This window comes from Mustela nivalis (assembly GCF_964662115.1).
Source record: "Mustela nivalis genome assembly, chromosome: 8".
Lineage (NCBI taxonomy): Eukaryota > Metazoa > Chordata > Mammalia > Carnivora > Mustelidae > Mustela > Mustela nivalis.
In genome coordinates, this window is record NC_139027.1 from 121,011,522 (window position 1) to 121,034,806 (window position 23,285).

General features: G+C 38.6%; 1 protein-coding gene across 4 annotated transcripts in view; it reads right to left on the bottom strand.

Moving 5' to 3' along the window:
• Positions 1-23,285, bottom strand: part of PIGU (phosphatidylinositol glycan anchor biosynthesis class U) — a 91,828-nt gene that overhangs the window by 61,768 nt on the left and 6,775 nt on the right. For 2 of the 4 annotated variants that reach the window (XM_082746048.1, XM_082746049.1), the window contains exons 2-4: positions 15,593-15,657; positions 3,753-3,812; positions 2,829-2,891 (exon numbers count right to left, since the gene is read on the bottom strand). In XM_082746048.1, coding sequence (XP_082602174.1) covers positions 2,829-2,891; positions 3,753-3,812; positions 15,593-15,657 — 188 coding nt within the window. The remainder of the gene's footprint in view (positions 1-2,828; positions 2,892-3,752; positions 3,813-15,592; positions 15,658-23,285) is intronic. The other 2 variants (XM_082746051.1, XM_082746050.1) reach the window with 1 other exon arrangement.

The following is a 23,285-nucleotide window of genomic DNA, read 5'->3' on the forward strand; positions in this document are numbered from 1 at the left end:
CAGCGGGGAGCCTGCTTCCCTTCCTCTCTCTCTCTGCCTACTTGTGATCTCTGTCAAATAAATAAATAAAATCTTAAAAAAAAGGTAATTACCTGGCTGCACTGTCTCCATGATCATTAATCACCTTATACACAGATGCTTGTTATATTTCAATATGCATACAAATGTTATATTTCAATAGAGATTTTTGAATTAAAAAAAATTGGGGTGCCTGGGTGGCTCAGTGGGTTAGGCCTCTGCCTTTGGCTCAGGTCATGATCTCAGAGTCCCAGGATGGAGCCCCACATCAGGCTCTCTGCTCAGCAGGGAGCCTGCTTCCCACCCCCACCACCGCCTGCCTCTCTGCCTACTTATCTCTCTCTCTGTCAAATAAATAAATAAAATCTTTAAAAAAAAAAAAAAAAAATCTTGGGGCACCTGGGTGGCTCAGTCGTTAAGTGTCTGCCTTGGGCTCAGGTCATGATCCCAGGGTCCTGGGATCAAGCCCTGAATCTGGCTCCCTGCTCAGTGGGAAGCCTGCTTCTCCCTCTCCCACCCCCCAACCCCCAAGTGTGTTCCCTCTCTTGCTGTCTCTCTCTCTGTCAAATAAATAAAATCCTAAAAAAAAAAAAAAAAATTCAGGGTGGAGCTAATTTATCTCTGCATGCCTCAGCTTGTGAGGAGACCATGACCCAAGCGAAGGCAGACACTTAACTGACTTGAGCCACCCAGGCACCCCAAGACATACTCTTTTAGCAACTTTCAAGTATACAATAGTAACTATATTCACCATGCTGTACATTAGATATCTAGAACTTACTCATCTTACAACTGGAAGTTTGTACCCTTTGACCAACATCTTCCCATTTCCCCTACTCCCTAATGCACACCGTCCCCCCGCCGGCCTGGCAACAGCCAATGTACCACCAATGTACAGTGTCTGTTTCTGTGAGGTTGATTTATTTATTTATTTTAAAGTAAGTTTCCTGCCCAATGTGGGACTTGAACTCACTTCCCCAAGATCAAGAGTTGCATGCTCTACCAACCAAACCAATCGGGTTCCCTGGTGTGACTTTTTTTTTTTAAAGATTTATTTATTTATTTGAGAGAGAGAGAGAGAGAGAGCACACATGCATGTGAGTGTGGCAAGGGAGGGCATAGGAAGAGAGAGTCTTCAGCAGACTCCGGACTGAGCATGTGCTGCACAAAACTCAATCTCATGAGCCTGAGATTAGGACCTAAGCAGAAACTAAGAGCCAGACACTTAACCAACTGTGCCACCCAGGCACCCCCCAACAAGCTGACTTTTTAAGATTCCACATGTAAATAAGATCACACAGTATTTGTCTTGGTCTGACTTCAGTTAGCATAATGCTCTCAGGTTTATAAATGTAATCCCAAATGCTCTGCTGATTTAAGATGTACACTCCCTGGGTCTCAATGATAAATCTCTAAAATGCAGGGTTTTTTTTTTTTTTTAAACTAATTTCAACACCCAATGTGGGGCTTGAACTCACAACCCTCAGATGAACAGTCACAAGCTCTGCCAACTAAGCCAGCCAAGTGCCCCAATTCAAGGGTTTTATAGGCCTATTAAGCCTATAAATGGACCCCAAGTTAAAAATTCCCAACCTAGATATCTTATAAATCTCTTTGAGGTCCGTAATTCTAGAATTCAACAGCTTTATTACTCATGACCAGTGCCATAGAAAGGCAAACTGCTCCTTCTGGTTCTATTACCGAGTAACAGAAGTGAAAATGAAGGATAAACAGACAACACAAAAAGGATGTGTCCTCCTCTCCCTTGGGTCTAAATCCTCTCAGTGGCTCCCAGCCAGTCACGGAGGACTGCAGCCAATTTTTAAAATAACTACATGGATAGTGCATATGGTTAATCTGTTAACTCTTTTAGAACCCAGGAAAATGGAAATGGTCACAATATACCTTTCCCCTTGGCTACTGCATAGGGATTAAGACTAAGTTTACATCAATACTTTCTACAGACATTTACTACATGCTAAATTTTCCAAATAACAGGGTGCTTGGGTGGCTCAGTGCATTAAAGCTTCTGCCTTCGGCTCAGGTCATGATCTCAGGATCCTGGGATCGAGCCCCGAATCGGGCCCTCTGCTCAGCAGAGAGCCTATTTCTCCCTCCCTCTCTGCCTGCCTCTCTGCCTACTTGTGACCTCTGTCTGTCAAGTAAATAAATAAAATCTTTAAAAAAATAAAAAATAAGTTTTCCAAATAAGATTGCTCTCTGCAGGGAAACAGAATCTACGTTGGGAATCCAATTTTACCTCTAATAGGCATAACAGTTAAAATCTGTCTTCATGAAAGCAAGATTTTTAAGGGTCGTCATTAATAATTGTACTTTAGCTCTGCTCCAGAAAGTCTGAATTTTGGCTCAGTGGGTTAAAGCCTCTGCTTTTGGCTCAGGTCATGATCCCGGGGTCCTGGGATCAAGGCTCGCATCGGGTTCTCTGCTTGGCGGGAAGACTGCTTCCCTCTCTCTCTCTCTGCCTGCCTCTCTGCCTACTTGTGATCTCTGTCAAATAAATAAATAAAATCTTAAAAAAAAAAAAAAGTCTGAACTTGCACAGGTGGATATTAAGCTACACAGATTAAATTGATCCCTTTGTATCTATTAATAAAGCTGTCTTGTTGGTTCGGGTTTGACCATTCCAGGGCTGGCTTCACAGGCCAGAAGCTTCTCTACCACTCCTTAGTATTTTTAAACAGTTGAATCCTTAAGTACATGACCTTTGATTCTTTGTAGCAACACAGACCAGAAGACTACCAAAAACACCAGTTCTGTCTCCCCCGCTGTCTCCCCCGCTGACTACTTACCACAACTTTATTGAAGTCCTGGATTGCAAAATACAGAGCAATGGCGGTGAGTGCATCAGTGATCTGTCAAGAGAAAGAGAAATAATAGTGTAGGAGGGATGGAATGCTGCCAGGGCCTAGAGTTTTGGGATAGTGGTGGACTGTTCGGTAATGAACTCTTACAGTCAGGCAGAACCTCAACTCTCGCTTTGACTACCCAAAGGTAAAGCCCTACAGGGAGATTAGACTGGAAATCCCTGAGGACTGGCACCCACCAAGATTTATGTTAGCCTGGTGGACCACATCTGCTCTTTAATTATAAGTTACTTAAGTTTTCTGTAAAACAGGAATAACACCCAATGCTTTGCAGGCCTGATGTCTGTCAAGTGCCTAACATGAAGTAAATCCTCAGGAAACAGGAGCCATTATAATGATTAAGAAAGATTTCAGTGGGCCTCCTACTTGACCCAGATTTTCATCCCGACATAGGCAAGTGTTTCAAATTACTTTCTCTCAAAACAGCCCTGTCATCTCAAATTTGAAGGTTACTGCCCCTAAGAGTCGCATCAGACCTATGTCCACTGCATGGAATCTCTTGGTAGAATGCTTGGGAAATTCAGGATGCCCTCTACACTGGCACCACAATTAAAACCAATCACAGAATCTTGGCACTACACAGTTTGAGACTACACAGTCCAGAAACCAAGTATAAGGAATTGGAATTGGTCAAATGTCAGAGACTACTTACTCCCTATATTTCCATAATACTATCACAGTATTATGGATTATACGGTATTATCCACAGTATGGAATTCAAATTAAGGATAGGGCTTTGCTTTTATACTCTCAGAAACTCCTAAGCTCTTATAAGATAATTTTTCTTAAAAACAAGATAAAAGACCCTAAAGGTATATACGTATTGACTTTATGTGGAAGGTTACTTACCATAAATACCAATTCAGCATAGTCAATCAGGAAATGAAAGAGGTATATTATTAATGGAGTCTGTAGGAGAAAAACAAGCAGACAAATTAACTTAAATCTTACCGTTATCAGTTTCCAATGTAGGGAATGGGGAAGAAGCTAATCTCTCAGCAAAAATCTCTTTCTTTTCTGGAATACTGTTCTATGCTAGTTGGCCAGTATATTTGGGGGAGAATAATTTAGTGTCACTGGATCATTTTTTGCCATGGGGCCTATCTGAGCTGAGTAAAGAGAACAAAATATGACACTGGCTAAATATCTGTTGAGGAACACATTAAAGGTATGAGGTAAACTTTAGTTCTAAGCCATACAGAATAGCTAACGGGAACGCCACAGAGGACTAAGATTGCTGAAATCATAAAATAAATAGGGAAATGTTTTTCCGCCTTTTGTCCTCTGAGATGTTTTATATCATTAGTGTTATTGCCTCCTCAAATATTTGGGAAAATGTGCTCACTGTGAAGTCATCGTGGCATGGGTTTTCTTTAAGAGACGACTTTAATTACAGATTAAATTTCTTTCTTTTTTTTTTTAAGATTTTTATTTATTTATTTGACAGAGAGAGAGAAAGCACAAGCAGGGGGAGTGGCAGGCAGAGGGAGAAAGGAGAAGCAGACTCCCCACAGAGCAGGGGGAGCCTGATGTGGGACTCAAACCCAGGACCCCAGGATCATGACCTGAGTCAAAGGCAGTTGCTCAACCAACTGAGCCATCCAGGTGCCCCTATAGATTAAATTTCTTTCACAGTTTCTTGCCTTAAAGTGTTCTTTTTCTGATGTCAGTAGAGCTACATCAGCTTCTTTGTGTTCATGTTTGCTCAATAAAACTTGTCCTATATTTTTAGGTTTTACTTTTTTCTGCATCTTCATATGTAAGATGTGTTTCTTAAAAGCAGCATATAATTACTTTTCTTTTTTTTTTAAAGATTTTATTTATTTTTTTGACAGAGAGAAATCACAAGTAGATGGAGAGGCAGGCAGAGAGAGAGAGAGGGAAGCAGGCTCCCTGCTGAGCAGAGAGCCCGATGCGGGACTCGATCCCAGGACCCTGAGATCATGACCTGAGCTGAAGGCAGCAGCTTAACCCACTGAGCCACCCAGGCGCCCCACTTTTCTTTTTTTTTTAATGTATTTATTCATTCTAGAGACAGAGTGTACACACAAGCAGGGGGAGGGGCAGAAAGAAAGGAAGGGAATTTCAAGCAGGCTCCTACTCCCTGCTGAGCACAGAGCCCGATATGGGGCTCCATCCCACCACCCTAAGATCAGACCTGAGCAGCAATCCAGAGTTGGCTGCTTAACCAACTGAGCCACCCAGATGCTCCACTTTTTAAAAAGAAAATTATTTTGTTTAAGTCTTTATTTGACAGAGAAAGAGAGGGGACAAGCAGAGGGAGCAGGGAAGGGAGAAGCAGGATCCCTGCTCAGCAGAGAGCCCAATGTGGGGCTCAATCCCAGGGCCCTGGGATGAGGACCTGAGCCAAAGGCAGATGCTTAACCAACTGACCCACCCAGGCAACCTAATCTGACAACTGCTATCTTTTAGTTGACTTTATAGTCTATTTACATTTAGTGTAATTAATGATGTATTTGTATTTAAGTTTACCATCTTACTCTTCTATTTTCCATTTGTCCCATTTTTCTCTTTCTTGCTTGCTTCCTCATTATTTTTTATTATTCTATTTTCTCCTCTACTAGTTTGTTAGTTATACACTTAGCTACTATTCTTTCAGTGATTATAGAAATTATGGAATAGGTCTTTGACTTCAATTAGCATATAATATAAATTACATCTTTTACCACTTTTTAGATTAATAAGGACCTCTGAATACTTTAATTCCATATAGCTACTCCCAGCCTTTTCTGTTATTCATGCTACAGCTTTAATTCCACATGCATTTTAAACCCATAAGGCATTATTATTTTACATAGTTAATATTTATTTACTTTACTTACATATCTACCTTTTTCACTATTACTTATTCCTTCCTATATTCCATGATGCTGTTGAGAACCATAATCCTGCCTTTTTATAATTTTTTAAATGCTGGCAACAAATTCTATCAATTTTAATTTGCTTGAAAATGTCTTTACCTTCATCTCTGAGAGACAATATCCCCTTTGGCTGTTTGTAATCTGTAATCGGTCTTTGATATTGGGCAGTTTTATTAAAATGTATGTTTTTCTTTGAATTTATCCTGCTTGGGTTTATAGAGCTTCTTGATTTGATATATTTCATAAATTTTGAAAAAAAAATTTCAGTAACAATCTCTTCAAATATTGTTTCTGCCTCATTCTGTCTCTTCTCCCATTCTGGAACTCCTTTTATTTTATTTTATTTCACTTCATTTTAAAGATTTTACTTATTTATTTGAGAGAGAGAATGAGAGGGAGAGCAGGAGAGGGGGGAGGATAGGAGGGAGAAGCAGACTCCCTGCTGAGCAGGCAGCCTGATGCATGACTGGGTCTTGGGACTCCAGGATCATGACCAGAGCCGAAGGCAGTCGCTCAATCAACTGAGCCACCCAGGTGCCCTGGAACTTCATTTATATTGTATGTTAAAACTTTTTACTATATCTCATAGACCTCTTCTTTTTTTTTCTGTTTTCTATCCTCTTGTCTTCGAACTTTAGTCTAGGAATTCTCTACAGATCTATCTTCTAGATCATAAATCCTCTCTTCAGCTTTGTGTAATCTGCTGTTATATTTGCCTATTGCATTTTTAATTTGCTGTTATGTTTTCCCCAGTTCTAGAATTTCCATTTGATTCATTATTATATATTCCAGTTCCTTGGAGAAATTCTTTTTTTTTTTTTAAGATTTTTATTTTTATTGGGGCACCTGGGTGGCTCAGTGGGTTAAAGATTTTTATTTTTATTTATTTGACAAAGAGAGATCAAAAGTAGGCAGAGGCAGGCAGAGAGAGAGGGGGAAGCAGGCCCACCACTAAGCAGAGAGCCCAATGCAGGCCTCGATCCCACAACCCTGAGATCATGACCCAAGCTGAAGGCAGAGAGGCTCAACCCACTAAGCCACCCAAGCACCCTCTGTGGAGAAATTCTTGACCTTGTCACTTATTTTTTTATGCATATTAATCACTGACCACTGTTATCTTAGAGTCCAAGTCTGATAACTCCAATATCTGAATCACCTGTGAATCTTTAGTATCTATTTTTTCCTGTCTTTTATTATGCTTGGTAACTTTTGAATGAATGGTGGACATTGTAAGGGAAATTTGTAGAGGTTCTGCATGAGTATTTTCCTCTGAAAGGATTTTTTTTTTCTTTTTCTTTCAGAAAGAATTTCTTTAAACTTCTGGCAAGCAATTAGAACAGAATTACATCACCTTAATCTAATTAGAGTTTAGCTAATTAAGCTGAATTTAGTTTTTTGTAAGACTGGTCTATATGTGGTCTACCCTTTCTTCAGTGTAGTCCTTCAGAGGACCCAACCAGAAGCCAAAACCTTTACCAGGGCCCTGCCACCTTGGTTGGCCATGCACTTAAATCTGTATTTCTCTAGCACTATGAGACTGCCAATAGCTCTGCTTAGCCCCTTGGCCTCTTAACAGCCCACTTCTACTCTCTTTCTCTGCTCTCAGCAGAGAAATTAATACATTGATAAAATTGATACATGCATTAAGGAGAAATCAGCTTAGATGGTCAGCCTCACATTGTACCTTCCTCTCTGGGACCTCAAACCCTCAATCCTGGCTATCTTGATACTTTCCAACACCATCAAACAGATGTTTTTTCCTATTCATCCTTCTTTCCTAGCTGTCCTGGCAGGAGGGTTGGTCTGTTACTATAAGCCAGTTCACCAATCCACCAGAATCAGAAAGATAATACATGACTTGGTTTTAGTGAACCGTTGCTGGTGACTCGGGAGCACCTTTTCCCAACTCCCAACCACATGCAAAAATGTGTTCTATAATATTGTAGAGGTCACTAACAGGCTTTTTAGGGACAGCAAGCTGGTGTGGTAGAAAGACCAAGGCTTTGGGTTCAAACTTGGGATTTCAAACCAGTTCCATCTGTGTACCTTTTCTCTCTAAACCTTAGTGTTCTCAGCTATAAAATAATAGTGACCTATTGGGGTACCTGAGTGGCTCAGTTGGTTAAGCACCTACTTTCAACTCAGGTTGTGGTCCCAGGGTCCTGAGAAGAGCTTGCTTCTCCCTCTCCCTCTCTCAATCCCCCTGCTCTTTGTCTCTCTCATTCTGTCAAATAAATAAATAAAATTAAAAAAAAAAAAAGAATAGTGACCTATTTCACAAGGTTCTTGGGAGGAATAAATGGTAATGGGCACAAAGTGCTTAGCACAGTGCCTAACATACACACAGTAATCCTAATATGTTAGCTACCTGAGACCAACTTTTTACCACCTGTTTTCAAAACAGGGCATCAACTTTGCCTTTCAAAGTTCTAAAATAATTAAACCTTCTACAACTCTCTACTAATGGATTCTTTTTTGCTTTTATCTTTGTCAGTAAGAGGTAGTAACTTAGTACTTATATTACCAATGGCCTGCTTTCAAAGCGTTTTGATGCTTCAGATAGTTTAGAATGGCACAAGTAGGTCTCAGAAATGACAGAACTCATAGTTCTCAAAAAGCCTATCAGCAAATGGGTTGGTTTCCATAATAAGCTAACATGTACACAGTAGTTAAATTGTATATCATAATATTATTAATAATATACAGTGAATATAATTTGTCTTCATGTTATGTTTCCATGTGGGTGACCGTTCCCAGTCAGGATAGGGCAAATATTAATGAACTCACAATTTTATGATCAGTACTTGGCTAACCAAAGAAAACAGAAATGTCTGCTGAAGGTAGTCATAAAATCTAAAGTGGTTGCCTAATTCTTTTTCTCACCTGTGCAGATTTTTCTTCTCCACTTTTACATTTCCCTAAGAACTAGATAATAAAATCTGCTGAAGATTTATAAAGAAAAAAATGCAAAGCAACGATGAACTTCCTCTTCCAAAGTGTTCTTTTCACTTGGCTTGACATAATTTGATTTCTTTAAGTTTTATTACTTAAAGAAATTGTGTGGAAATACAGATTGCTCTGGATTTAGGAACTTTGAGCTTAAAAGCGAATAAACCCATATGCAAGAAAGGAGCAAGGGATTCTGACTGTGAGGTCACCTCCACTGTGTTTGGGGGAAGCAACTGCTCAGTACTAAAGCGGTTGTCTTATACAGATATAGAGACTTACCACGGCTTCTTGTAGCTGGAAAATACTAACTCCTGCCATTCTCTCTCTTTACTTACACACACACACACACACACACACACACACACACACACACACACACTGGTGAGGAGTAAGAATGCATTCTGGACTCCCTCATTGCAGCTAAGAATGCATTTTCTCACAGAAGCATTTTAAATAAAGGTTAAAGGGCTAGATATGGCTCTTCCATTCATTCATTTGACATATTCCTTCTGAAAGGACTATTTCACATCTTCCCCTGTCCTTAACCTCCAAATTTCCTTCCCGCTTCTCACTTTCATCTGAAAACCTCATTTCTTATTTCACGGAGAAAAGAAGCAATTAAATGAGAATCACCTTTATTTCCCACTACCCAGGTAACCAACTTCCTGTATCTGTACCTACATTCTCTATCACCTATTAACAATGGATGGACTTCCTTTCTTCTTACCTGAAGTCAAATTCTCCCCTTGTGAACCATAACCCATTTGTTCTTGGCCACTCAGACACTGCTCATTCAATTATCCTCTTTCTTACACCACCAACTTCTCTATCCACAGGATTATTCCCAGCAGCAACCAAGTATGCACAGTCTCATTTTTTTTTTTTGCTATTTTATTATTTTATTTTATTAAGTTTTAAGAGTTGTAACATGTTATTTCTTTTTAAAAATTTTTTTATTTAAATTCAATTTAGCTAACATATAGTGTATTATTAGTTTCAGGGGCAGAATTTAGTGATTCATGAGTTGCATAGAACATGCAGTGCTCATAACATCATGTGCCCTCCTTGATGCCCATCACCCAGTTACCCCATCTCCCCTCCAGCAGTATTTATGTATGTATGTATATATGTATGTATTTTAAGTAGGTTCCACACCCACCATGGACCTCAACACAGGGCTTAAATCCATGACCCAGAGATCAAGAGTCAGACACTTAACCAACGAAGCAACCTAGGCACCCCCTGCTTTGTTTTTTTTAGATTCCACATATAAGTGAAATCATACGGTAACGGTATTTCTCTGACTTATTTCACTTAGCACAGTGCTCTCTAGGTCCATCCATGTTGTTGTTTCAAATGCCAAGATCTCATTTTTTATGGCTGAATAATATTCCACTGTGTGTATGTGTGGGTGGGTGTGGGTATGCACACATCCATTCATCTATCACTGGATACTTGGGTTGCTTCCATATCGTGGCTATTATAAACAATGCTGTGTTAAATATAGGCAGATTCTCATATTTAAAACGTCTTTATGGGGGCAACCAGGTGGCTCAGTGGGTTAAGCCTCTGCCTTCAGCTTGGGTCATGATCTTAGAGTCCTGGGATCAAGCCCTGCACCAGGCTCTCTGCTTGGCAGGGAGCCCACTTCCCCTCTCTGCTCTGCCTGCCTCTCTGCCTACTTGTGCTCTCTCTGTGTCAAATAAATGAATAAAAATCTTAAAAAAATAAAAATAAAATGTCTTTACAGGCCGCCTAGGTGACTCAGTCAATTGGGCATCTGTCTGCCTTCAGCTCGAGTCATGATTCCCAGTCCTGGGATCAAGCCCTATACTGGGCTCCTTGCTCAGTAGAGGGTCTCCTTCTCCCTCTCATTCTGCCCCTTCTCTCCCCGCTCCTATGTGTTCTTGCTCTCTCTCAAATAAATATCTTTTTAAAAAATAAGAAAAAAAATAGGGCACCTGGGTGGCTCCGCTGGTTAAACAATGGCCTTTGGCTCAGGTCATGATCCCGGCATCCCAGGATCGAGTCCTGCATCAGGCTCCCTGCTCAGCAGGGAGTCTGCTTCTCCCTCTGACCCCTTCCCATCTCATGCTCTCTCTTTCTCCTAAATAAATAAAATCTTTGAAAAAATAAGAAAAAAATAGCATGTCTTTACTATACAACTGCCTTTAGCTACTATACCATTTCTCTGCCCTTCTTTGGAACCAGAATTCTCATAAAGGTTGTCTATCCTCTGACTTTTCAAGATAGACAAAGTCCAAGATTAAGCCACAGGGCCTTTTATAACCTAACCTAGGAAGTGACATACCATCATTTCTGCCATATTTTACTGGTCACATAGGCCAACTGTGGTACAATGTGAGAGAGGACTACATCAAGTGTGAATACCTGGAGGTAGATATTTTGGGGGGCCATCCTGGAGGCTGGCTATCACACCAGGTGATCACATCAAGCCCAATTTCAAGTATCATCTATAGGCTGACAGATCCCAATTTTATATCTCCAGCCTGAGCCTCTCTTCTTGAGTTACACATTTGTATAGCCAGTTACCTTAACATTGTCATTTGGATGTCTTTAAACTTAATATGGTGAAATCTAAACTCTTACTTCCAGCCCCACAAAAACCCACTCCTCCCTCAGTAACTCATTTCACGAAATAATGCCACTATTCACTCAGTTGCTCAGGATTAAAAACCTGCTATCCTTGAATCATATCTTGGAATCCTCTCTCACCTTCATACCTCATATCAAATCTATTAATAAGTCTACTCCTAAAAGTATTACTAGAATCTAATTAGTTTTTTAAAAAATTTAATCATTTTTCACCATCTTTGTTGTTACCACACTAGTTCCAAGCCAACATCATCTTGCTTAGACTAGTGCATAAGCATCCTTCTTATTTTCCCTTCTTCACCTCTCGCCCCCACAGTCAATTCCCCTCACAGTATTCACAGCAGTATTTATTAAATGTAAAATAAGTATAATCACTTCTCTCTTGGCTTAAAAGTCTCCATTTTTTCATCTTAGTAAAAACAAAATCCACTTGCTACTATGGGCCACCAGAGCTGGTGAAGGATCTCAAAATGGCTGAGCAAAAACTTGCTCTAATAGGTATTTAGGGGCGCCTGGGCTGGTTCAGTCTGTAGAGCATGCGACTCTTGATCTTGGGGTTGTGAGTTCAAGCCCCACACTGGATGCAGAGATTAGTTAAAATCTTTAAAAATTATTAATTTTTGTATTTATAAATTATAAATATATATTATAAATAAATAAAAATTATAAGTAAATTAGAAATATATTTATTTAAATTAAAATTATATTAATATAATTATATATTATAAACAAATAAATAAAAATAAAAGGCATTTACTCAGTAGTCCTTTGAGAGATCATACCCCAAGACCCAAAAGGTCACTGCTAACTCCCTAAAGTCCTGGAAAGAGGCCCTTACCACCAAGCTAGCTATTCTACCTAAGAATCTACCTGCTATTGACTGGACTTACACAAGGCCAATGTGGTAAAGGCTGGCTTGGCAAATGACTTTGAGAAGTTTAATGCCCTGCAGTTTCCTGTGCCAGGATGCTGAAGAAAAAAGATGTGAAAAGTCATGCTCAGTTTTTGTCTCTCATCAGGTCTGAGGAATATAAGAGAGCTGAAGAAGATGAAGAACATAATTCCATTTGATCAAATGACCACTGAGGACTTGAATGCAGTCTTCCTAGAAACCAAATTAAATAATAAGTATCCTAAATGGCCTCACCAGCCAATTGAGATTTTGAGTCTGGGAGGAAGCTCTTTCCCTCATATTATAAATTCTAGACATTAATAATAATTATACTAAAAATAGATAAATGACAGATAGACAAACAGATGATAGATAATCTGAACTCTTAACCATGTCTGTGAAAACTGCTAATTAATCTGATTCCTAACTTCTCACATCTTGTCTTTTAATATTTTCCTCTTTGCTCATTCTGCCTTAGCAAGACTAATGCAGAATTTATCCAAATCACAAATGCCAACCACATTCCCAAATCCGCACCATCTTATCTGGCCTGCTAGCTTCATTTAGATCGCTTATTCAGATTTTACTTCCTTGGAGTGCCTTCCTTGAACACACTACCTAGAATACTGACACACACATGACCATCACTCTTTATCCCTTTACCCAGTTTTATTTTTCTACATGTACTTACTTATCATTTAACTGAAATCCCACTTTTCCTTAACTTTAGTTTTATGGAAGTCTAATTAATTAGTATAAAATAAACTTCACATATTTAAAGTACATAATTTGATAAGTTTTGACCTATGTATATACCCATGAAACTATCAACCAAGATACTGAATATATCCCCATTCCCAAATGTTTATCAATTTTACTGTTCATCCCAAAAAACCAGCTGTGTTTCAGTGTTTTTCACTATTGTTTTTCTGTTTTCTGTTTAATTTGTTTTCACTCAGATCTTATTTCTTTTATTCTGTTTACTTTGAGGTAAATTTGTCTTCTTATTCTAGTTTCTTAAGGTAGAAACAGGGGTCATTAATTTGAGAGCTTTTTTCTTTTCCAATATATGCATTTAGCACTACGCATTTCCCCCAAGTACTGCTTGGTGACATCCCACATATTTGATAGGTTGTGCTTTCATTTTCATTCAATTCAATATACTGCCTAATTTCCCTTCTGATTTCTTCTTTGATCCATGAGTCATTAAGGAGCATGTTACTTAGTTTCCAAATATTTGGGGATTTTCCAGACATCTTTCAGGTATTAATTTTTTATTTAATTCCATTGTGGTCAGAGAATATACTTTGTATGACTTTAATCCTTTTAAATTTATTGGGCCTTGTTGTCTGACCCAGAATATGGTCTATCTTGCAGATGTTCCATATACGCTTGAAAAGGTTATGTACTTTGTTCCGTTGGATAGAATGTTTTATAAATGCCAATGAGATCAAGTTGGTTGACGTCCTACTCATGGCTTCTACATTCTTGCTGATTTTCTGTCTGCTTGTCACATCAGTCCTTGAGAGAGGGATATTGAACTCTCTGACTATAAGTATGGATTTGTCTGTTTCTCCTTATAGTCTGTCAGTCTTTGTGTACTCTGAAAGTCCGTTGTTGGGTGCAGAAACATTAGGACTATTATGTTCTCTTGATGAATCAACTCCTTTATCACTATGAAATAACTGTCTTTACCCCTAGTAATATTCTTTGCTCCAAAATCTGCTTCCTTTTTACTAACTTACTGTTTGTCACTCTCAGAAATAAGAACCATGAGGACAAGGACTGTGCCTTGTTTTGTATCCCAAGCACCTAGCAGGGTAGCTGGCATCTGGTATGTACTTAACAAATCTCTATTAAAAGAGAGAAGGAAGAAAGGGAATGGAATACATATGTAGATATAGAGCTAGGCACTAGGAATACTTAATGAAAAGGTACCAGTACTTGTTCTGAGGAACATATAATAGGTAAAACAAGTACAGAAGAAATGTCAAGAGTATTATATGAGCCATTAAAAGGATAAGCACAAGATGCTTTAGAAGATGTTCAGGAAGAACATCTAATTGGGTCTAAGGTGACAAGGAAGGGCTTTTAGAGGAAAGTAAAATCTAAGCTAATATCTAAATAGTAAAGCCAACCACAAAGAGAGAAACAGCCCTGCATAAACAGCCCTCCATAAAGAAACAATAAAATGAGCGAAAACACATAGGTAAGAGAGAATATAGTGTTGTAGAATAATGAAAATATGTGAGAACTCTCTCAGGGGGTTCCTAATCTGTCTAGAAAGCATACTGCCCACGGACGGCTAGACACAGCCCTCATGGCTAGTGTGCTATGCTTTTATGTGCCCACACACATCTGTTCCTAGTAACTGGTTTGTGTGCTTCTTCAGAGTCTTAAATTGTCCCTGTTTCTGCTAGCCGTTCTTATTATTGTGGTTCAACTAGATAGTAATAAAAACTAATGAAATATGAATACAAAAGCCAGTTGTTATCTCCATGAGAACCAAGCTGAATGCTTTTAAAAAACTAGATAGAAGAACCAAAGGAAGAAAGAAAGAAAGAGAGAAACAACTGTTCTCCAAGTAGGTATGAAGGAGACAACTGTAAAATTGAGGGGTTAAGAATTCAAATAGAAGACTTCTACTTTAAAATGCTATAACCAACAGTAATGGGGAGAGGAGAGCAGAAGGAAATGTGGTTCATGTAAGTGGGCCCACATGGCTTTGTATGCCCTGTAGGGTGTTTGGGTTTTATCCTGAGTTCAGGGTGAGCAAAGGTTCGAAGCAAGACACTGACAATATCAGATTCCCATTTCAGAAAGATGAGTCTGGCTGCAGAATAAAGAGTAAAGGAGCAAGACTGAATGGAGAAAGAGTTGTCAGGAAGTGGTTGCAGGAACCCAAGCAAGGGATGATGGTGACCTAAGAAGGATTTCACTATTTTAAGAATCAACATTATGGGTTAAATAGGCTTTGGTGGGCTTTCTAAGAAACCAGCATTGCTAACATAGTTTTTATGGGAAAGCATGTTCCAAAGAACCAATTACATGACCATTAGCATACAACTTATTTGTGGGCTGGGAACTGTTTGCAATTTATTTGCCAATAAAAATGGTAACTTCTACAGAAGTCTCATCTGCTTCCCCAAATTACAATCTTAATCTGGATCATTTCCACTGCCATTGTGAAATCTCCTTCTTATGCAGAGGACATCTAAAAAAGGTCTGTTTCTAAATATGATTTTCAAAAATAGATCTGTTCAAATGTTTGTACAAAACAGAGGTTAGACTTTGGTATTTAAGACTACAAGCTACTCTTAGTACTCAGAAAAGAAAACAAGAACACTTACTTCATGAAATACTGCTCCAGAATACGGAGACACTCCCAAGTCCAACAGTGAGAGGCCTTCAACCACTGAAAGGTAAGACATCCAAGTTCACTCTTACTTCAGAGATATATGCAGATGGCCAGAGCCCAAAGTGTTAGATACTCCCAGAAACAAGAAAGGCCTCAGTTTGTCCAACCCCCTTTACCTCATCCCCAGCAAGTGGTTTTAAATCTTGATTTGAACACTTCAGATGATGCATAACTTTCTTCCATACAGAGCATCCCTTTCCACTGTGGGGCAGCTCTCAGGAAGAAGTTTTCTGTTAAACTGTGAGCTTTCTCTGATTTCCTTGTGATTTCCACCCACTCTAAAATGTGTTCTTGCCCCATTCCCCAAAATATGACAACAAATTAGAAGCTGGTGAGAAATGCTGTCCCTAGTGTGGGGAAGCGGGCAGTCACTCTCAAGTGCTACTTGAGTGGCATAGGTATTAACTTTTTTACAGGGAAATATGTACTTTTTAAGTATGTGTCTTTTGACATGGAAATGATTGTTCATACAGCAATTTAGCCTAGGGAAATAACTGTATGTTCATCACGGTGCTCAAAGTACTAAAAAATAATCCCAATGTCCATTAATATTCACCTAAATGAATTATGATATGTATATATGTGTACATGTAGATACATAGATGTTACAGTTAAAAATCATACTGTCATATAAATAAATAAGTGGAAGAGAAAAGAAAGCTCTTTCTCACAGAGATCTGTTAAGCATCAAATGTTGAAGGAAAGATGGAAATAGAAAATCACCACTTGGCAGACCCCACAGTAATAGTGGTGAAAGACAAGATTGTCAAGGGATACTAAGATCAGAGAGTAAAAATATGATGAGAAACTGTATTTGCAAGGGGAAAAATAATTTTATGTGGACAAACTTGGCCTTCACTACTTTAATCGTGTGACCAAAGTTGGTATCACCAGCAATATGTTGAACAGTTCACACTATTAACATCAAGTAGCTCCTGAAATGATTCACTGAGATGGGGATAAAAACACTTCTGTGGTCCTCGTGCCAAAAATGTAATATCCTTGCCAAAAAAGCATAACTTCAATCTAATCATAAGAAAACACTAGGCAAACCCAAATCGAGACAAAATAACCGGCTAGTGCTCTTTAAAAATATCAAGGGGCGCCTGGGTGGCTCAGTCGGTTGAGAGCCTGACTCTTGATTTTGGCTCAGGTCAGATCTCAGGGTCCTGGGATGGAGCTCCAGGCCAGCTCTGGGCTCAGCAGGGAGTCTATTTGAGATTCTCTGTCCCTCCCTCTTCGGCTTGTGTGTGTGTGTGTGTGTTCTAGAAAGAAAGAAAGAACTGGAAGATCAGAACGAAAGCAAGAAAGAAAGAGAGAAAGGGGGAGGGAGGGAGGGGAAAAGGGAAGGAAGGAAATATTAATTCTGAGGAAGTGTCCCGGATTGGAAGAGACTAAGGATATATAAAAACTGAATGCAGTGTGGGATCATGGACTGAATCTTGAACCATAAAAAAGACATTAGTGGTCCAACTGATAAAATTCTAATAATAGATTTAGTTATTAGTATTGCATGAATGTTAATCTTCTGGTTTAGGTCAGTGTACTATGGTTATACAGGGTGTTAACCCTAAGGGAAGGGTAAACAGGAATTATCTGTACTATTTTTGCAACTTTTTGAAAATTTAAAACTATCTCAAAATTAAGAGTTAAAATTAAAAAGTATCTTACAGATATTCATTTATGAAAAGAAAGATGTTCATGAAATACTTTTTTTTTTAAAAGAATTTATTTATTTATTTGACAGAGAGAAATCACAAGTAGGCAGAGAGAGGAGAGAAGCAGGCTCCCCACTGAGCAGAGAGCCCGATGTGGGGCTCGATCCCAGAACCCTGAGATCATGACCTGAGCCGAAGGCAGAGGCTTTAACCCACTGAGCACCCAGGCACCCCCCATGAAATACTCTTAAATGAAAAGCAGGACATAACATAGCATGTCAATATGATTGAATTTTATTTTAAATATTTATAAGCATTAACCCATTTAATTGAAAGAAAATATGTATTCAGTGAGAAATGCCTCCACATAAACATAAATTCAGACATTAAATAAAATATATAAAAATTTAAAAATATAAGTGGCTCAGTCAGTTAAGCGTCTACCTTTGGATCAGGTTGAGTCCCACAACTGGCTCCTTGCTCAGTGCCTGCTTCTCCCATTCCCTCTGCCTGCCACTCCTCCTGTTTGTGCCCTTTCTCTCTGACAAATAAATAAAATCTTAAAAAAAATACAGCGATCATCTCTGTTAATAAGATTACAGAAGATGTGTGGTTTACCTTTTCTTCATTTTCTGAATCACTAGCAATGTGTATTATTTCATAATTATTAGAAAGAAATAGGAAAATTAATTTTAAAAGAAACTGGGTGAAGGTTAAAAAATATATAAAATAGACACACAAAACCCTGCAAAATGTATGAGCTTATATATGCCTAAAATATCTCAGAAGTATGCATAAGAAACCGATATAATAAGAAACTGGTCCTTCCAGGGAACACAACTGGATGGTTCTAAGAAAGTGGTGTGGAAAGGTCCCTTTAATCATATAGCCTTTTGCACCTCTGATTTTTGAAACCTGTGATTGAATTAGCTATTCAATGATAGGTAAAATCAAAGTTACAAAGCCTGTTCCAAGAAACCTATGCATTTATAGTGAGTGGGCCTTAATTATGGCTTTAAACTTCATGGACCCACCCTAGAAGGAAACTTAATCAGTTACACAGTTCATATGGGCTGTAAAATAAAACAAACTCCATTGCTCAAGACAGCTATAACTGGTCCTTATATTAGGACCAAAAAGAAACTTCCCCCAAGGAGCCACATAAAGAGGTTGCTGTGTAACACAACTATTAAACCCTTCACTAACAGCTTTACTGGAGACCCAAGGACATGATTCATCAGGCCACTTCACAGGGTAAATCCCCACTTAACCCAAAGGCATCCCACCACAGAGCAGTAAAAGCAACTCAACAGAGGACCAGCAAGATGCTATCCAGGGACATCACTCTCCACTGGTTTAATCCAGAGGAAACAGATTCTTCAGTATGTAGCTAGAAGAACAGACTGTATACTTTTCAGGCAATTGTCTAAAATGTAACTTCTCTGAGATATGCTTTTGCTGGATATTGTACACCCGCAAATTTGTTAATGTGTTCTCTGGCAAGTACTTGGAATGCAGCTCTGCTATCTTGATGATTAAATATGATCTCATATGACTTAATTGATCCGAGGGAAGAGTCAACTTCATGTAAAAACATTTTTAAAGAAACCCCTTGCCATTTACTACCACCATCTATAACATTAAATTAAACATTAAAGGAAGAGAATAAACTCAAAATATTTTCACCTGAATACATTGATCTTTATGATAAACTTTTCATAATGTCCTTATTTTGGTGCACATGATTGAAAACTTTGGCATGGTCCACGGTACATTGGGAACATCTGAGTTATAGAGTAATAAAACCCTCTAGAATATAAAAGTGAATCTACTCATGTATAAAAGAATAACCAGGGCCCCCCAATTCTAACATATATAACAATGTCCCGATACTATTTTATTGGGAAAATTTTTAAATAGGTTTCATAAAATGTCTGTTTGGGGAAAAAAACCAAAATACTCAATAAACAACAACACAAAGAACCCATAGCTTTAAGCTATTCTTCTTAAAGTACCTGCAAAATAACACCTGTGAAAAGTGCAGAGAAATTGAATAAAATTTCTGCTTCATGGGATTCTTATCCAACAACTAACATTTCAGAATAGTTGACCACAAAAACTAATTATTGCCAACCAGTCTAAAATATAAAGGTTTTTTTTTTTTTATGAAGTGTCTCAACTTTTTAAGATTTTATTTTAAGTAATCTCTACACCCAACAAGGGGCTTAAACTTACAACCCCAAGATCTTATGTTCTACTACTGACTGAGCCAGCCAGGCACCCCAATAAAGTGTCTCAACTCTTAACTGACAAATCCCATGAAGCAAAAAGTCTTAGTTACCTTCATATACTCTTCCTATGGGTGATCATAAAAGCATATCATCTAGCATAAGACAAACGTCTTTGAGCTTCCCATAATGTCAAGAAGGACATGCATTCAGCTTGTTCAAAAGAAGTGGTATCCTTATATTTCTAGTCCAGAAGGTCGAAGATACAGTGTCATTCCCATAGCAATGAACACACCTAGCATCCAGCTCTTGCTTTCTAAGTAACATTCTCCCATAAAAGAAGCCAAGGATTCTTGGAGAAGTGGTTATTCCACTTCTTCCATTCCATTCCATTCCATTCCATTCCATTCCATTCCATTCCACTCCATTCCATGGCTAAACAACAGAAAATAAAAGCAAAGCCAAAAGAAAGCATCTTGTGGTTGCATAAAGTGTCCCAATAGCCAAAGATGGAACAATTTGAGCATTAAAATAAAGATAATATAGATCATAATCCAGAAAATAAAATAAATACCTATGAATCCATACAGATATAAACTAAATGACTGAATAAATATGGAAGAAGGGACAACTCCTTCTTGCAGAAGAATTTCAACTCATAAATGAAGAAGGAATGAGGGAAATAGAAAAGTCACCATTAGAACACCACAGTGATGACTGGTGCAGGCAAATCAAGTAGTGGGTAAAGACTTAAGGAGAAACAAGATATTTACAGAGCCCCTACATACAGCCCCCAAATATTTACAGATTAAAAAGGGAGGGTAACTTTACAATGGAGAAATCAGGCAGATACTATCATAAATAACCAAGGGATTAAGGATGACATCACCAGTAATAAGACCTTACAATATGATGTACCCCCGATCCAATACATTGAGAGGATCACATCACTTCAATGGGATTCTTCTCCAAAATCTTTGGTTTGAGATCCAAAAGTTGATCTCAATCTGAAAGAAAACATTAGATAAGCCCAAGTTGGAGGACATTCCACAAAATACCTGACCAGTATGTTTCAGAAGTGTCAAGGTCATAAAAGATAAGGAAAATCTGAGGAACTCTCACCGATGGGAGAAGAATGAGGAAACACAACACTAAAGACAATATGACAGCCTGAATCAGGTGCTGGAACAAAAAAGAACAGTAGGAAAAATGGTAAACTCTGAACAACTACAGCTTGTTCAGTGGTATTAGAACAATGTCATTCTCTTAGTCTTAAACACTGTACCATGATTATGCAGGATGTAAACATTATAGGAAGCTGGTTTATGGATCTTGTAATTCTAAAATTATTTCAAGTAACAGGCTTAAAAAAAAAAAATAGCAGTATCCAGTCTCTAGATCCAGCTGCCAACTTGCAGGAAATACAGAGGATGCAAGAACATGATAAACTGTACCATGAATATACAATCAGTCAAATACAAAATATAGGGAACTACAGGTCAAACAGTCTGGGTTCTTTAACAGGTAAGAAAAGGATGGCATGGATGGGGATCTTAATAGTTAAGGGAGACTTAAAACACATATATAAAAATTTTTGTTTCGGGGCAAGAATAAGCTGTAGTAACTAGGGACACTCATTTGGGCAATAAAATGAAAAGAATGTAAAGATGTCATGACTATAATATAAAAGTCAGGATAACAGTTACTTAATGAAGGGTGGGCTGTGACTGGGATGGGGCATATAGAAGGCTTTTATAGTAAGTAGAAAAGTTCTTATTCTTGATTTGAATGATGGGTACAAAAGTGTTTGCCTTCTAATAATTCACTCTGTAACACACTATTGTGTGTGGTTTACTAATTCTCCACTTCAACAACAGAGGTTTGATTTTTTTTTTTTTTTTTAAGTAGTGCTATCAGAAGTGTTCTTCCTAACCCTGACCCTGACCCTCATGGCTACACTGGAGGTAGGTTTCTAAACAAGAGTTAATAGCTTGGGATCTACCCTGAACTCACAAGGCTAAGCCTATACTGATTCCTAATCACTAGGTCAAGGCTGAGGAAAGACCAAAATATGATTAAAAAAAACAAAAGTTCCAAAGTATTTCCAACAGATTACTATACAAGATGGTATATATAGAGTAAACTGTGGGGGAACAGCAATGTCTAAAGACTGCCAGTTATTCAAGTTATTCACATTAAACACTCTTTGACTTAATCTCTCTGTGCTTCCATTTTCTCTTCTATAAAATAGGGTATTCACTTGTAGGGCCATTTATAGTTTAGGGCCATTGTGGTGATTAAAATAGTTCTTAAACAGGGGTGCCTGGGTGGCTCAGTGGATTAAGCCGCTGCCTTCAGCTCAGGTCATGATCCCAGTGTCCTGGGATCAAGCCCCGCATCGGGCTCTCTGCTCAGCAGGGAGCCTGCTTCCCTTCTCTCTCTGCCTAACTCTCTGCCTACTTGTGATCTCTCTCTGTCAAATAAATAAATAAAATCTTTAAAAAAAAAAAAAAAACAAAAAAAAAACATATCTAGAATGCTTAGATCGGGGCGCCTGGGTGGCTCAGTGGGTTAAGCCTCTGCCTTCAGCTCAGGTCATAATCTCAGGGTAATGGGTTCGAGCCCCATGTCAGACTCTCTGCTCAGCAGTGAGCCTGCTTCCCCCTTTCCCTCTGCCTGTCTCTCTGCCTACTTGTGGTCTTTCTCTCTCTGTGTCAAATAAATAAATAAAATCTTAAAAGAAAAAAAAATCAGTCCATGAAGGGCACCTGGGTGGCCCAGTCAGTTAAGCATCCCACTTTTGATTTAGGGCCAGTTCATGATCTCAGGGTCATGAGATCAAGCCCCAAGCTCAACTCTACACCACGGGCAGAGCCTGCTTAAGATTCTCTCTCCTTTCCCTCTGTCCCTTCCCCCCTCCACTAATGCACGCACTCTATTTCTCTTAGGAAAATAAAAATCAGTCTGCCAACCAAAATCTACTTGGATCCACAGCCCTTCACCCAAACAACTGGGTACTCAAAAAACTCATGTGAAATGAATGAATGAGTGTCATGTGAAACCAGAAGGGCTCCTACATCAATATTTTTTAAATGTCTGCCTGTTAGGGTTAAATTCAATCACTTGCTTTTTAAAATATCCCATCTTAAAGTATACTCTGAAGACAAGTGATACTTACAGATGTTGTACCATCCCTCTACCCACTATTCCTGTTTAAAACAGGACAAACAATTATCCTGACCCAATCAGATTCAGATGGGTGTCTACCAAATCTCTCTCTAGCTCTGACACTGGCCCCAAGCTCCAGACCTAAACCTTTGAATATCATACTAAATATCATACACACATCAAACACTTACTGCTGTCCTTTCTGACCCACCTATTTCAGTCAATATCACAACGGTTCTATTATTTAAATTCAAATTCCTAGAATTAGCTATTTTGGCTTTCAATATCGTGCTAAGAGCTTCAACATGGATTATCTCTTTTAACGGGGTACATATTACAAATTCCTGTTTTCCAGATGAGAAAATTGATGTTGAGGATCACACCAATATAAGTGGCAAAGGAAAAAAAGATTTAAACCCTTTTAAAGATCCCAGACCAGGGGCACTGGGGTGACTCAATAGTTAGGTGTCCAACTCTTGATCTTAATTAACTCAGGTTTTGATCTCAGGGTGGTGAGTTCAAACTCTGTGTTGGACGCCACACCGGGCATGGAGCCTAGTTTAAAAAAAAA